This window comes from Pituophis catenifer, unplaced genomic scaffold, assembly GCF_029215685.1.
Source record: "Pituophis catenifer annectens isolate HBS135680 unplaced genomic scaffold, rPitCat1.0.hap2 SCAF_3, whole genome shotgun sequence".
Lineage (NCBI taxonomy): Eukaryota > Metazoa > Chordata > Lepidosauria > Squamata > Colubridae > Pituophis > Pituophis catenifer.
In genome coordinates this window covers 153,318,707-153,335,421 of record NW_027256883.1, presented here as the reverse complement: position 1 = coordinate 153,335,421, position 16,715 = coordinate 153,318,707, and the positions used below count along the sequence as shown (strand labels likewise).

General features: G+C 35.4%; 1 protein-coding gene across 3 annotated transcripts in view; it reads left to right on the top strand.

Moving 5' to 3' along the window:
• The window catches only part of SCP2 (sterol carrier protein 2), a 28,767-nt gene extending 13,236 nt beyond the window's left edge, over nt 1-15,531 (top strand). Inside the window, exons 9-16 of one of the 3 annotated variants that reach the window (XM_070941324.1) lie at nt 57-207; nt 1,979-2,126; nt 3,473-3,580; nt 6,566-6,719; nt 8,880-8,973; nt 11,669-11,798; nt 13,549-13,628; nt 14,473-15,531. In XM_070941324.1, coding sequence (XP_070797425.1) covers nt 57-207; nt 1,979-2,126; nt 3,473-3,580; nt 6,566-6,719; nt 8,880-8,973; nt 11,669-11,798; nt 13,549-13,628; nt 14,473-14,568 — 961 coding nt within the window. In that variant the 3' untranslated portion in view covers nt 14,569-15,531. The other 2 variants (XM_070941325.1, XM_070941327.1) reach the window with 2 other exon arrangements.
• Nucleotides 15,532-16,715: the final 1,184 nt, after the last annotated feature.

Sequence of the window (16,715 nt, the reverse complement as noted above, 5' to 3'; positions counted from 1 at the left end):
ATACATTGTTCAGGGAGTGGAATAGTCCATAATCAACCTTTATTGTGTGTTTTAAGTCCAACATCTGATGGTGCAGCAGCTGTAGTCCTTGCTAGTGAAGAATTTGTGAAGAAGAACGGATTGGAGTCGAAATCTGTCGAAATTTTGGCCCAAGAGATGAGGACTGATTTTCCGAGCTCGTTTGAAGAAAACAGCTGCATTAAAATGGCAAGCCTGACCTTTTAATGTATACAGTAGTATGCACCATACATGAATATACCTATGAAAGATTGAAAATAGTTTAAGGATTAGACACAAACTGAAATGATAAAATAACCCCTGCTTGCCATAATATAAAGAATATATTTTAAAGGGAAAATGAAGTGGGAGAAAAAACAAGCAAGCAAGTGTGGGAGCTGGAACTCCTTTCTTTGGCAAACAGCTCCCCAGAAGAAGAGCAAGAGATTTCTAAGCAAAAAGAGTCCATTATGGGATAGAAAGGGGCGTGATAGTTCAGTGGTTAAAGATGCTGAGTTTGTCATCTGGAAAGCTGACAATCCATGTTCGAGACCCGGGAACTGAGCTTCCATTATTTGCCCCAGCTAGCAGTTCCAAAGCATGCAAATGTGAATAGATAAATAGGTACCACTTCGGTGGGAAGATAATAGCCTTCTATGAAGGGGTGGGATTCAAAAATTTTAGCAACCAGTTCTCTGCCCAGCTGCTGGATGGGTGTGGCAATGGTTGGCATGGCCTACTTGGTCTCTTGCACCATGGCAGTGGGGGTGTGTTTTCACCCACCTCAGGCTCTGGAGGCTTTCCTTGAGCTTCTGGGAGAGCAACAACGGCCTCCCCTGGGCTCCAGAGGCCCTCTGGAGGCCGGAAACAGACCCATTTCCAGACTTCTGGAACTTCCGGAAGACCCGTCTTTTGCCTTCCCAGAGTCTCCTGCCACTTACCTGGCATCCAAAACAGGCCGTGTGGAGACTCCTGGGAGGGGAGGGATGGACGGAGCCAGCCAGTCCTTGCAACTACCAATTCGGCAAGCCAGATGTAAAATTAGCCTCTGGGTCGCCCGAACCGGTCCAAACTGGTTGAATCCCACTCCTGCTTCTATGCACCTTGGCGTATAGTCATAGTGGCCATATGAGCACAGAAAATGTCTTTGGACAACGGTGGCTCCCTCAGCTAAGAAACAGAGATGAGGAGTGCCCCTTACTGGACAGGGGAAACCTTTACCTTTTATGGAATAGGAGATCCATGAGAAAACAGGAAGCTTTCAGTTTAAATCCCATACTCCAAATCTAACTAAAGAATACAAAATTGCTGAAAGAGCACCTCTTGTTGGATATGAATGGGTCATAAGAGCAAGAATGAACAGATGTAAAATGACTCGCTCATTACTTTTGAAGAAAGTAATTTCATAATTCCATGAATATATTTAATAGAATTCTTGATAGACCATTCAAATTTGTTTCAGTCATGCCTAAAATTAACCTCTTCCCTGGGCATATAACAGTGTAGCTTAATTCAGAAGAAAAGTACCCACTTTTCTTGAAATAGCTGGATGTATTTTTTAATTTGCTGCTGTTGCTTTCAGTGCATTTATGTATATGTTGCCTTTTGATGTACATTAATTGGGAAATACATATAAAGTAATAGGGAATATATAAAGTCAGTTTATTATTCATGAACTTCAAGTGCATATTTACACAGCATATTTAATTTCTGATAATTTCATTTTTTTCTGTGGTCTCTCCAAAGTAGTGCTTCTTGATGGGGGCAGTGTCTAAATATTATCAATCCCTGCATATGCAGTCAGTTCATATTTGTTCATTTGGTTATAATATTCCAAATGGTTAATTAAGTGGTGTTTGTGTGTGCGCGCCCATACACATATTCCAATTTTTAAAAAGTCATTCATCAGGACAATTAAATGGAGTTCAGAAAACAGAAACATTCAATGAAATGCATTCTGGTTATATTTTATTGCTTTTAGGTTGGTTATGATATGACAAAGGAAGCTGCCAAAAAATGTTTTTCACAAACTGGCCTAACACCAGAAGATGTGGACGTGATTGAACTTCATGACTGTTTCTCTGCTAATGAATTAATTACATATGAAGCTCTGGGACTCTGTCCTGAAGGTATTCCTTCAATATTAGAACTACTAAACAGCTTGGTCATAGCTTCCACACAATTAAGTGCAGTTTTCCCTTTGTTTAACTCTTCAAAATGATCTCTGGAGGCAAGATGATTGCTAGAAAGTTCTCCCTGTCTGATGCCTTTCTATCATCACGCAGATAAAAAGAGCACAGAATAACAGAGTTGGAAGGGACCTTGGAGGTCTTATAGTCCAACCACCTGCTTAGGCAGGAAAACCTATACCATTTCAGACAAATGGTTGTCCTATCTATTTTTAAAAACTTCCTGTGTTGGAGCATTCACAACTTCTGGAGGCACTGATTAATTGTTCTAACAGTGACCTCCTCCTCTTCATTAGCACTGCCTTTGAAGATAATACTAGCCTTTAAGATTTCGAAGGAATAGGTTTAATTAACAGGAGACTGAATCACTGTCCTCCAAGTCCAGTAGTCCTTATTTAACAACCACAGTTGGGATCAGTCACTCAATCAATAAGTAAAGGGACATTAAGTGAAACCACAACTCTGCTTATAATCTTGCTTCAGTTTTCTTTTGCTTGATGGAAAGATTGTAAATGCAAAGGATTGGTAGTAAAGTTACTTTTTCATCACTGCTGTAATGGCAAATGGTCACTGTACGAGGCAGCTGGTAAATGAGAACTACCTATATCGTGTGCTATTATAAGGATACGAGGTTGGTTGTGGAAGTGCTGTCTGAAATTAGGCTGAAATCAGATGGTGAGCATTGAGTAGAGACTATGAAAAAGATTTGAAAACAATGCCTATCCTTTGTGGAAAGGAATTAAGAATATTTTTACACATATTAACTATTTATTTAATACTGTCTTGTACATCCATTGAAGAGTGGTCTTAGAAAAGCTATATAACACCCTCAATATTTTTGAATGGGAAAAGTAGCAATATGAGTTATTGCTTATTGGGTAGTGGTTAAGGCACTGGCCTGGAAACCAGGAGACTGTGAATTCTAGTCTCACTTTAGGCATAAAAGCCAGCTGGCTGATTCTGGGCCAGTCACACTCTCTCAGCCCAACTCACCTCACAGGGTTGTTGTTGCAGGGAAAATAAGAAGAGGAAGAAGTATTAGACATGTTCTCTGTCTTGAGTTATTTATAAAGTAATAAAGGCGTGATAAAAATATAATCAATAAATATAGCTAGAGCATAAAGAATTTATTCCTATGAATTTAAGGATATAGAAATCATTACACAGATATTGTCCCTGTTAAATGTTCTGCACTATTAATGTCAAGTTAATGTCAGAGACTTCAAGAATTTTATTTAGAAGTGGGGGATATCATATGCATTAATAATTTCCTTTTTTCTTTTAAGGAGGAGCTGGTGAGCTGATTGATAGAGGAGACACAACATATGGTGGAAAATGGGTTATAAATCCCAGCGGTGGTTTGATTTCAAAAGGACACCCACTGGGTGCTACGGGTAATTCAGTCGTCTATAAGGCTTTTAAGTATCTTTATGGAGGAAATATGCCATTTTATTTAAAGAAAAGGCTAAGCTACGCCTTCTTCTCTTTTGCAATCAGCCAACCACATAGACCTGCTCCTTTGAGGAGAAGGTATAGTAGTAATATTCAATTATTCTATGCTGATTTATCTGGCAGGAAATCCTACTGAATGCCCTGTTAAGGTGAAATGTCCATAAACCCTTTAAACACAAACACATATTTCTAGTCATTTCAAGAGATAATTTCTGGCCAGCTGGACTATTTGGCAAGGAAATTGTAAGCCTGGTCGCATTTCATAGGATTTGCTAAGCCGCTCTTGGAATTGTCCCAATATATCTTCATGCCTTCACTTTTTTTAGTATGAAGGTAGTTCTTTATGTAGAAAAAACTAATACATGCAACTAATAGTCATTACAAATATACTGGTTTAAACTGAATTTGATTTCAAGCCTATGCATGGGTAGATAAATATTTATAATCCCTAAATGGAGTAATGTTCGTTAATATTTTTGTTAGAAATATTACAAAAAGATTATGATAACATTTCTAAGGCTAAATTGTCCCTTGGGTGAAGCTCATATTGTTGCATGACATATTATTTTCTTAGCAACAATATGAAAGGGTTCCAGAAATGTGTTTTAACTTCTCAATGTAATCTATAACCTGTGTATGCCATCCAAGTATAGCCAGTACCTACCATACTTATCTTGTCAAACTCAAAAGAGTTGGCTATATCTATTCATTTTTTCCCCAAACAAGTCTTTCCTTTGTGTGCTTTCATGTTTGCTCAATTGGTTGTGAACGTGAATTTAGCTATTGATCTTAGGAGGCTTGCACCCAGGACAGATTATATTTTTACTTGTATTCAAATATTATTGCTCACTTGATGATGTGCCTCTCTGGGCTCTTTTCCTCTTTAAAAATAACAGAAATTCATTTATTTAAAGTCATTCATGAACAGCCTCGAACTGTTATTCATAATCTGTAAAATGGAACAACTTGTTTAGTTTATTGTTCTTGACTATTGTGTTCTTCAGCATATTTATTATATTCTTGAGCTAAAAGACAACTTTAATCTGGCTGTTGAAAGCTCAGATATTAAGGGTGCAGATACAGAAAATGCTGTCCTAATGCTGAAAGCTAATTTTTAGTTTGTCGCTCTGTGCAAATATCCTGACATTCTTTTTTGATTTCAGGAGTGTAATTGCTCTTTGAACAAGGTGATGAAATCTTTTCGTTTTAGCTTATATCAGCTTTTCAATTTTTTCAGAATGATTGCTCTCTACCTATCTGCTGGCAACATTCCAGAGAGGGCCTCTAAGAAGAAAGAGGGAAGCTATATTTGCCCTTTGCTTTATAATGTAATCTAACTTCTAGATTGCATAGCAAGGAACTGCATTCCTGTATTAGGGAAAAAATATTTGTCAAGTCTTGCATAATTTAGAGCAGTGTTTCTTAACTAGAGAAATTCTGGGAGTTGAAGTCCACATATCTTAATGTTGCCAAGGTTGAGAAACACTGACTTAGAAGCTTTACAGGAAGATAGATTCTATTTAAATGTTAGGAAAAAAATCTATAGAACTAATTCTTTGGGAAGTGATGAGTTCCCGCACACTGAATGTTTTCTTGCAGAGGCTGGACAGCTGTGTCCAGAATACTATAAATTAGCCATTGGCTACAGAAAAGCTAGCTTTGGGGTTTTGAACGAACCTCTCCAATTTTGTGATTTCATCAGGAAAAGATACCAGTAGTTTTTGTTGTCAATTTAATAAAGCACTTTTAAATATAAACATAAGAGGGATTACTTAGACCCATACCTAATTGGTTTTAATGTGTACTTTACCTTCAATGACTAACTGTGGAAATGAGTTTGCATGGTTTTTTAAAAAACCCTCTTTAGCTCACTCCATGGCATGCAGGCAGGTCATAACATGCATGTATTCACATTAAACTAATACCTGCTTGCTTGCTTATTTATTTACAAGTAATTCATTTAATGATGGTTCAAAGTTACAATGGCCTCAAGTAATTTACATCCAGTTCTTGAAGTTAGGATTATTGCACCACCCTCACCATCATGTGATTGCAATTAGGGAATTTAGCAACTGGCTCACATTTATGACCGTTGCAGCATCTTGGCAGGTCACATGATCATAATTTGTGACCTTCCCAGCTGGCTTCCAACAAGCAAAGTCAATTGGAGAAGCCAGATTTGCTTAATGACTGCATGCTTCACTTAGTAACAATGTGATTTGCTTAACAGCTGTGGTAAAAATGGTGATAAAATTGGATCTGTTTATATAATGGCTAGCTAAACAACTACTGTATCACTTAGTGGCCAAAACTCTAGTCCCAGTTAGGTTTGTAAGTCAAGGACTACCTATACTGCTTTTGGCCTTGCACAAAATATTTATGTCGGGGATTGTGAAGTAGGCTCACCTTATTTTTATCACAAGAACTATATAGTACAACTGAAGACTTCATCACCTTGGGAAACTGTAACTCTAGTTCAGAGGTCTTCAAACTATGCTGGCTGGAGAATTCTGGGAGTTGAAGTCCACAAGTCTTAAAGCTGCCAAGTTTGAAGACCTCTGCTCTAGTTTATACAGTTCCTACACCTGGTTTTTATTTTATTTTATTTTATTTTATTTTATTTTATTTTATTTTATTTTATTTTATTATTTTATTTTATTTTATTTTATTTTATTTTATTTTATTATTTTATTTTATTATTTTATTTTATTATTTTATCTTTATCGGACATCTCATCACAAGGCGAATTTTTATAGCAAAAAAGTAATGTTCCTAGTGGTGGTTGTGGTGCAATTTATTTATTTTTTATCAGAAGGCTTCATCTTGGATTTCAAACACGCCTCATTTTCTTTTCCTTTCCTTTCGTTGGGTGTGCATGAACTCTCGTAATACAGCTTGATCTACAGGCTCTGTGTTTGATGCATTAGGTCTGGCTCAGTGTGCTGAACTTTGCTGGCATCTAAGAGGAGAAGCCGGAAAGAGGCAGGTTCCCGGGGCAAAGCTAGCTTTGCAGCATAATTTGGGCATTGGTGGTGCAGTTGTAGTCTCTCTCTACAGAATGGGCTTTCCAGAAGCTGCACGGTGAGTGCCGAGTCCTCCTTTGATGCCTTCATTTCCTTCCCTGTGCAATATTCGTCCTTGCCGCTGTAGGAATTTCAGCGACTTCGTTTCCACTTTGAACCTTAAAGTGCCTGCTGTGAATAACCAGATTAAGCTGCTCCTTGTAAATCAGATTAATGTGCCTGCTGTAAATAACGTATTTTGCTATTATTTCCCACTCTAATTCTTGCATAATTAAAGTGGGCAGTTGGAAATCGTCCTGCTTACAACAGGAAAATTATCGGGTCGTGGATGAAAGTCCTTGGCTCAGAATTGTTTCTTTGAAAAAGGAACATGCTTTGTCAGATGCTTTGCTCATAGATCAAAGAGTTCTATCTTAATTATGTTTTCCAAATATGGTTCCATATTTTTTTCTTTTTAAAAGCTTTTAAAAACTGTAAAGTTAAGAGAATGTACAGAACAAGTTTTAAATTGCCTAGAAAAGATGAGGGCCAATTTTGTACGCATAATACTGTAAGATGAATTAAGATTGCTCATGTATTATAGCCTATGGATGTTTCTTTTAGGCAACAGTTAAGAGTATCCAAATCGTTTTGTAAGGTTATGAGAAAGAGCAAGGAAATTTAGATGGGAAAAAAAAACTTATTTAAGCAGTTAACTAATTGTTTCCTGTGCTTACTTACACATTGATTTTCTGCATTTTCTCACATATGTGAAAGAGAACTGTCTGCATGCTTTAATAGTTTCTTTGTATATTTCTTTGTATAAATAATGGTTTGTTTATTTGTCAGATTTATCTCCTATATTCCCAACTCCACAACATTTTTTCTACACCATAATGTTGCAAAACTAGACAGAGAGAGATAGTGATTAACCAAAATCACCCATTTTATATGAGCATAGCCTTGAACAAGGATCTCTATGGTCATAGTCCAACATTTAGAAATATTAGATCAAGTACCAGTTCAGTACATAAAGCAGAGGTCCTGTAAAGATCTTTCCAGTTAATAAGTAGCTTTAGTGTAATGTGCATAAACGATAAAATTCTTTACAAAGAGCAGATTATAATGAACTAGAATAAAACATGCACAGGGGCTTTTAGATTTAGAAAAGACTACTTAGGTTCCCAGTATGAAAAACTTAAATGGAAATAGTTGGCAGTTTTAAACCAGCCTGGATTTCTTATGATAAGATGGCTATGACATAATTTCGTCTAAGTTTTGCTTTGATCCATTTTACACTAAACAAAATCAGACTTTTTGTATCCCACTTCCCTCTTTCCCAGGTTTATTATCTATTCTAGAAAATAATCGCTTTAGATTAAAAGTTAATTCAAGTAGTAATATCTGAAATTTATATTCTTTCTCAAGGTGAATTCATTTTTCATCACATTGCCGTATTAAGTAATTATCTTGTTCAACTGGAAAATGAAGCATTTCAGCTTTTTAATCACATCTCACCAGGGCTTAAGATAGATTGCATCATTTATATCTTTACCCTATTTTATCTTTACATTAATATGTGGAGGAGGTTACTCTGAGATTTTGCTCATGGAAATTTTGGGAGGGCAGAGGTAAAGTTGGGTTCAAACAAAAATTATCCCTAATACTTTTCAAAGAATGTGTAGATTTTACTTACATTGTGAATTTGTTTTTCTGCTGGACATACGTGTGTAGCAAAATTATATTGCTAAAATCTTGCCTGATCAGTCAGCAAGGATTTGGAACATTAGGATTAGCTTTTGAGTAATTAGGGAAAAGGTAAGCTTGTTTCATCATTTCCATTTTACACTTTCATAACTATTGTTCACAGCTGATTGCCAGAAGATGCTTTGACCAATTTAACTACAGCAATTATTAATATAAAATTTTGCCTTTTTCTCATGTCAAAAATTGTTTCTACCCACGTTCACCTCTTAATTCTGATTAGATTTTTTTTCCTTCAGAATACATTGTATTTCTATTTAAAAGAGGAGAATGCACAAAATATTTCTCTCCCTCTTCCCTCCCTTGTAGAGGTGGTTTGATTTTGGCTTAGTGCATTTGAGGAATTATACTTCGTAAACCATTATTATGGCTTAATATGTGTGTCACATGCAAACACTATAATTAGATTGTATGGAAAATTGCTTGTTGGAATCTGCTTATTTCACTGATACTAAGTTACTTTTTCCCATTTCAGGAATCGGAGTATCCAGGCCATTCCTACTAGAGCAATGGTTGATGGATTTAAATCATCACTTGTATTCAAAGAAATTGAAAAGAAACTTAAAGAGGTTTGTACAGTAAATATGCTTATAAATACATTGCAAAAGACCTAATTTATGTACCGGCACAGAAATATTTTAAGTACACAAATGATTATATTCTTTGAATATGGCTGGTCTGCCAAAATTAAGTCTCTTTAATTATCAGATTAATTTTCCTTGTAATGAGTTCTTTTTTCCTTACAAAATAAAGAAAAAAATAGGTCAGAACCAAGAGACAGAACAATGTAATTATTGTTGTCTTTGTCTTAATAATAGCTATCATGAATTTCTGAAATACAAATTGCACTTTGTAAAAAAAAATTAAAAATGGATCATTAATATGGAACTATGTGCCTTGTGTTATTAATTTCTCTTTCTCTGTTGAGTAACCTTGGAACTAGAAAAACCTGATTATGTTTTGGTGATAATATTAATCCTGTAATAGGAACTGTTGGATTGTTAAAAGTGCCACTTCATACTGGAGATAGAGAGTAATATGCTTGAATGAACTCTCATGTGGTAGGGGGGGAAAGACAACGCATGTAGCAAAATGTTTACAGCATATCTAAATTTCTCTGTTTGCCTTGCCTGTCTGCAATTGCTTCAGTTCTTTTGTAGGCAGAGAATGAAATCTAGGACAGGGCAAGATTCAACTTGGCAAAATAATTAGCTACCATGTTATAGATTGTGGAGATAGGTATTTGGAAACTCAGATAATTATGTCCATATGCTTGGCATTGTAACCTGAAACAATTCGCTCAAAATGAAGCCACTTCAAGTTTCATGGGTGTTACTTCCTTGACACTGGTTAGGGTTGAGGAGCTACTTACTCTCCATAAAGAACATTTTTTTAGGAAAGAGTGTTTGTGCAGCATTAAAGAAAGAGCTGCAGTTCAAAAACTTGCATTCTTTCATACAAACTGCAAGAACCCTAGAGTTGATGTTATTGCAACCAACAAATCTGACCCTACTGCTCAACATACCAGTTTAAGCATCTCCAACTCTTTCATCCAGAAAAGATGACCTCACAATCTCCCTTGGAAGTCAATTCCATTCTGAAACTATTCTTTCTGTTAGCAAGATTTTTCCTCAACATTCAACTGTAATATTTTTGCCTATTACTAAAATAATTAGTCCATGTACTCTATACTGTGATAACTGACAAGAGGTAATGAACTTCTGTGTGCCCCATTCTTCTCAATTCTTCATTAAAACAATTCTCATATATCCTCCTTATTAAGTCTAAATACACCTCAGTGAACTTAAATTCTGAACTTCTGATTTTTCTCATTGCTCTTCATTGCCCAAATATCAGTGTTTGAATCTTTATTAAATGGTGAGAGGAAGAACTGAGCACAATTCTTAGTGGGGCATCTGATCTCTCTAAATTGCAGTGTGACTATTCCAGGGTCTGCCTTTTGGCAGCCACAAAACTGCTGAATGATACTCAGTTTGGGATTATAATTCTATTTTTTCACATATATCATTCATATATAGTTCATCCTCTGCTTGTGCATTTTATTTAATTCATTTCAGTTAAAAACCTTTGTAACTAGTAAAATTCATTTTATTTTTACCCAACTTCTCTAAACTCTCATTTTTAATTTTGTTTCTGTTTTCTTCATTATTAGTTATCCTGTCTTGTTTAGTGCCAGCAAATTTAAGTTCTTCATTTTTTCCATGTTGTAATTGTTTATGATAATCATTTTAATACCTTTTTTTAAAAATAGTGTCACCCATCTTGGACTACTTCTAAAGCCTCAACCTTTTGGGCACCGGGGACTGGTTCCATGGAGAGAGGTTTTCCGCAGACCAGAGGGAGCGTGGTTTCACATGCTGCCTTCATCCCACGGATGGGGCTTCACTTGTTTGTGCAGCCCTGTTTCTGGCATGCCACGGACCAGTGCTAGTCCACGGACTGGGGGTTGGGGATCTCTGTGCTAAAGAAATAAAACTCACTGCCGTTGGCAGTGGGTATGCTAAACCTTGGCAACAACTCCATTATGTTCTTGATCTAAAAAGATACGATATTTTATGAACAGAGTGTCTGGAAAGTACACATTCATTCTGTTCTTCCTATTGGGAAGTCAATTATTAGAATTCTGTTCTTTGTCTTCTTCAGATAGTATTGTGGCCATTATGCTTTTCAAGGCCCCAATTTCTTGTCTTTTGTTCAGTGTTATCTTAATAAACATAGCATGTGGGAACTATTTCTTCATTTCAGCTGTACACAGGGTTTTCTTTTCCTAATCACTCATTTATTGGGTTGACTTCCTCTTCTGTTTCTTCCTCTGACAGCAAATCCTTTAATCCAAGAAATTTTCATCCTCTTAAGTGTTTCCACTTGCTCCTGCAAGTCTCTAATTCAAAGTAGCGATACCATATTTGCTAATGTGATTTGGATTGCTAACCAGGTGAGCTGTTTGTCTCCACTGGTTTGAAAGCAGGTGCCACCAAAACTGATAGAGAACTGTGAGCAGTGTCACCAAAGAATACAGTGACTACACTGTGTTTCCAGACGGGGGTTGTAGAGCTCACAAATGAACTGTACAACAGCGCATCTTCTTCAGACACGAACGACTGCCATATCTAATGTTGTTTGGAATCATTCACTCAGATTAATGAGGAATGTCTACAAGGCTTGAGCATGTTGTAAATATGTCGCACACACCCAGTTTAAGATCGCATTTTAATGATTGTAACTTTTACATTATGATTACAGGAAGGAGAAGAGTATGTCAAGAAAATTGGCGGCATTTTTGCCTTTAAAGTAAAAGATGGTCCTGAGGGGAAAGAAGCTACTTGGGTAGTTGATGTGAAAAATGGTAAAGGCTGTGTGGATAATAACACTGGTGAGTGTCATTTTTTTTAAAGAAAAAATTCTTAGGTTGTTGGATTAAAAGGGTAACAAAGTATATACGGTGGGTGTGGATGAAGTATAGGAATGGGCATAATTAGAGAACGTTTCATTAGATCTGCAAGTAAATGAATGTATTGTGATGCACTTTTTAATAAACATGAAAAATATAAGCTACGCATTCTTGATGTGATGCTTTCTTGCAAGTCCCAATTTTAAAACACTTGCATCTGAAATGTAGGGCAGAAGAAAATGTTTGAAATATTTTAGTTATGTTCCCTTTTTCCCTTCACTTCTGGATACAACATTGTTGGCTTTTCTGCCTGTTAGTTGGCTGTGTTATTAAAAGTGCTATTGATTATAATGCTAGTTTTCATGCAGTGATCAAGTAGGCAACCAACATTTTTAAATGTAGACCACCAAAATTTTGTTGGTGGTCACCTATCCCTACTAAAAAATTCTATTGGTTTATCATTTTGTAGGTGATAGAAAGAAAATAATAATAATACACAAGGAGTTATCATATAAACTGCAGCACATTATACTTGAATTTAATCAAATTTAAATGTAATCAAATTTTTATTTTGTTCTGGACCTGCTTACTTTTTTGAGTACATCTGCTACTGTAACACTGAAAGATCAGATATGAGCTGCGGTGGCATAGTGTTTAGAGTGCAGTACTGCAGGCTACTTCTGCTGACTGCCGGGTGCCTGCAATTTGGCAGTTCAAATCTCACCAGGCTTAAGGTTGACTCAGCCTTCCATCCTTCCGAGGTGGGTAAAATGAGGACCCAAATTGTTGGGGGCAATGTGCTGACTCTGTAAACTGCTTAGAGAGGGCTGTAAAGTACTGTAAAGCGGTATATAAGTCTAAGTGCTATTGCTATTGCTATATAGGCATAAAATTTATATTCCTCAGTCTAAATTTTTTCTTGCTGTGGTTGGTCACCAGAATGTTGAATCATCTTATTTATTATATGTCATCAAGACATTCTTGACTCCTAGCACCCTCGTGGATTTTTTCCATGATAGCTCTTAAACTGGTCTTTCAGGTCTTCCAATACAAATCACTATTTTTTTTATCCAAAGTTATTCTATAAATTGAGTAATATGACCTGGATAATACATAGCCCAGACTCTGTCAGTGGTTATTTTTGCACTATAGGTAGTCCCCGACTTACGACCACAATTGAGCCCAAAAGTTTTGTTGCTAAGCAAGGCAGTTGTTAAATATGTTTCGCCCATTTTACAACCTTCTTTGCCACAGTTGTTAAGTGAACTACTGCAGTTGTTAAGTTAGTAAATGGTTGTTAAATGAATCTGGCTTCCCCATTTGCTTGTCAGAAGTTCTCAAAAGATTTTCACATGACCCCAGGTTACTGCAACTGTCAAAAATATGAACCGGTTGCCAAGCATCCGAATTTTGATCACATGACCATGGGGATATGGCAGCAGTCGAAAGTATGAAAAACGGTCATAAGTCACTTTTTTCAGTGCTGTTGTAACTTCAAATGGTCATTAAGCAAATGGTTGTAAGTCAAGGGCTACCTGTAACAACTTTTCTGTCATAATGTTATCAGCTATAATTTTTACTTGTCTGCCATCAATATATGTGAACTTTTGATATCTTACTTTTACCGAGTCACCCATAATATGAAAGTAGAATATCCCCAAGAACAAAGATAATATTTTAGTAATTAGGGTCCTGTTCAATACTTCAAATATTCTTTTTCTGGCCACCATAGATAAGAAAGCCGACTGTACAATTGCAATGAGTGATGAAGATTTGCTGTCACTGATGACGGGAAAGATGAATCCTCAGACCGTAAGTAAAAAGCAAAATAAATTATACCACGTTCAATATCTCTATTACTTTATCGCAGAGGATTAATGAAAACAGCTTGCCTTATTTTCCCCTCAAAATTATTTTAGATTAAATGAGAGTTACATTGATTCTTGTGAGTACATACTTATTTATTTTATTTGCTTTTCATATTTCTGTATCGCCTTCAAAGAGGGACTCTAGTTTAGCTTAACGTTGCTTAAATGTGGTCCACAGAGGCTACTTCCATAAATACATTTTGCTTTTTTTTTTAAATAGTGAATTTTAGTGAAGGTAAAAACTAAAAAAGAAAAGAATTTTAAAAATACTCTTTAGAATTTTTAATTCTCTTTTTCTAATTCTCTTTAGAAAGTGTAGAAAAGAAATAAAAAACTGAAAAATGTTTACTTCACCATTTCTTCCCCGGAAGTCTCAATAATACATTTTTCAAAGTAATTTCAAATTGGCAATAAATTAAGAGCGGATTGAATTTTCGTTATCCTGAACAATCTTTTTAAAAATCCCCCTGCTGTCAATTATAATTTTAGATTAATTATGGTCAAAATGGCTTCTTTATCCAGACCTCACTGAAAAATTATTTTGTCTAAAGAAGTAAAAAGGTTTTCCTTTTTTATCAAATTATTTGCTTCATCTCCCATTTAAATAAATTAGATCTGTAGACTGATTTATACACGCTTGAAAAAGATCATTTTAAAATAAAATCACCTATTTAGCCTCAAATTATTTGGCTTCCATCTTGAAAGGCATGATCTTAGAAGACATTTTATTTAGAATTGAATGAATACATTAACAAGTGAAACATGATTCTGTTTTTTTTTTAATCTAGGCTTTCTTTCAAGGGAAGTTGAAAATTTCTGGGAATATGGGCATGGCTATGAAGCTACAGAATCTACAGCTCCAACCAGGAAAAGCTAAGCTTTGAGCCACTCTGACTTGGCCACTCTGACTTCGAGATGGAAACTTGGAAAACAAGTTCCTTAAGAACTAGGCTGGAACTAGATGTTGGAAGTAGCATGTTCTCCAAATACATGTATTTGACTTTAGCTTTCTTGAAGCATTTGTTTAATTGAAATTTTGGCATTGCCTTCCATAAAATCATTACAAAGTTGGTAAAATATTAACATTAAAGTATCCAAGACTATGTGGTATGTAATAGACTGATGCAAATCCATCCAAAATTACTTTTCAAAGTGCAAAATGAGAGTTCAGTTGGCCGTATTTTTTTGTACAATTTTTAACACTAAGAACAGCAGCAGGAAAGAAGATGTGGTTTGTTGGCAAAAATGTCTCCACAGTTTCATTTTTATTCTTTTATATTTGTCATAGCTGATTAAGAAATACCCTTGTATTTTGGCTGGAGTCTACTGAGTCATTTTAGACAAGGACAAGTAGAAGGGGTTTTTTCCCCCCTTTGGCTGATATATACATATATTTGTATATAAAACCCGCTGACATATCACAAATGGCTATACACAACCCATTTTTTTTCCAAAGGTGATTTGGAATTGTCAGGGAAGTATTGAAGTCCAAAGTTCCCACAGTTGCATAGAATTAAGTATACTTTTCTTTGGATGTTACTATCTAAAACAATTTGCTGCTTCCTAACTTGCAAGGATTGGATTAGAAATCAATTTGTTTGCATTAATGGAGCTGAATAAGACAGCACTAGTTGTAATTAATATTATTGTAGTGCTTTTCTGCATATTTATAAAGACAATGATAAATACTTTTTAAACACTTAATTGGTTTAATTATGATATACTTATAAGGAAACTGATAATTCTTTAATAAATTCCTTTATAATATGCTATTTTTTTAATCCATTCTGGTTGGAGGTAATGTATTCTGTTCTGCAACTTTCTTAGTAAATTTAAATCAAATCTTCTATTTGCATCTGTGGTTTCTTTTTTTTTGTCATGTTCATTATAATAAACACTCAGAAGTAGTATAACTTAATCATGTTAAGCACGAAAACAACACTTTGCACAATGAAAAGGGTTGTTTTGCATATTGGATTAAAAAATAATTATATAGGTTACAAAGATTGGTGTTACAATTCATGGGGTATCCATCTTAAAACAAAAATTAATATAGGCTTTTAAAACAAAGTAATGAAGACTCAGGATTAAAAAGTATATTTAAAACTTTTGGTTTTAGATATACTCTGTACATTTAATAACACTTCTACCAAAATAATTTTATACGCTACTCCTGTGACTGGTACGAGATCTCTCTATTTTTCTTTGAATGTTTTTATAGTGTGCTGTAGTAGATTTGAGAATATATATTAATAATATATTAAATAAGATATATAGATGATTATGGTTGAGAAACATTATGTTAGGCCAGGGACTGGTTCCATGGAGGGCAGTTTTTCCACAGACTGAGGTGGGTGGGTGGGCGTAGCTTTGCACACTGCCTGGATCCTGTGCATGTGCAAATGAAGCTTTGCTTATGCAGCCCAGTTCCTGTTGGGCTTCAGAGAGGTGCTGGTCTGTGGATTGGGGACCCTTGCATTAGACTATAACTTTCATCAACACCAGTCAGCTGATAAGTCGTCTTACCTGGAAAAAGATAAAAGACTGGAGTTTCATATCTTCAGGCACAGATTAAACAAGAATTATCCATAGATAGCTAATGTGCAATATATGTACTGTAAATATTTAGTGTGATGGAATCATGATTTTATGAAATTGTGGATCAAAATCATGCAAGGCTAAATATCACATGGGAAAGACGCTGAAGTACTTGCACATGACCAAAAGTGCTGGAGATCCCTTGCTGCCCAATATTCCTCCTTAGCATGAGAGCATCTAATGCTAATGATAAAAATATTTAATATATTTTCTCATTTTGCTTAAACATTAAAGTTCACTAAATTGTTTTTTCTGACCAAAATCGATAGCAAATTGTCCTATGGTTTAAAAATGCATTAAACTGTGAACAGGAGAATGATTTAGGAACACTGCAACACACACACACTACTATATTTCCTGAAACATGCTGTAAATATAACATTTCTTTGTCTCTAAAGTAATTCCATCAATGATACTTCGTATGAAGCTATGG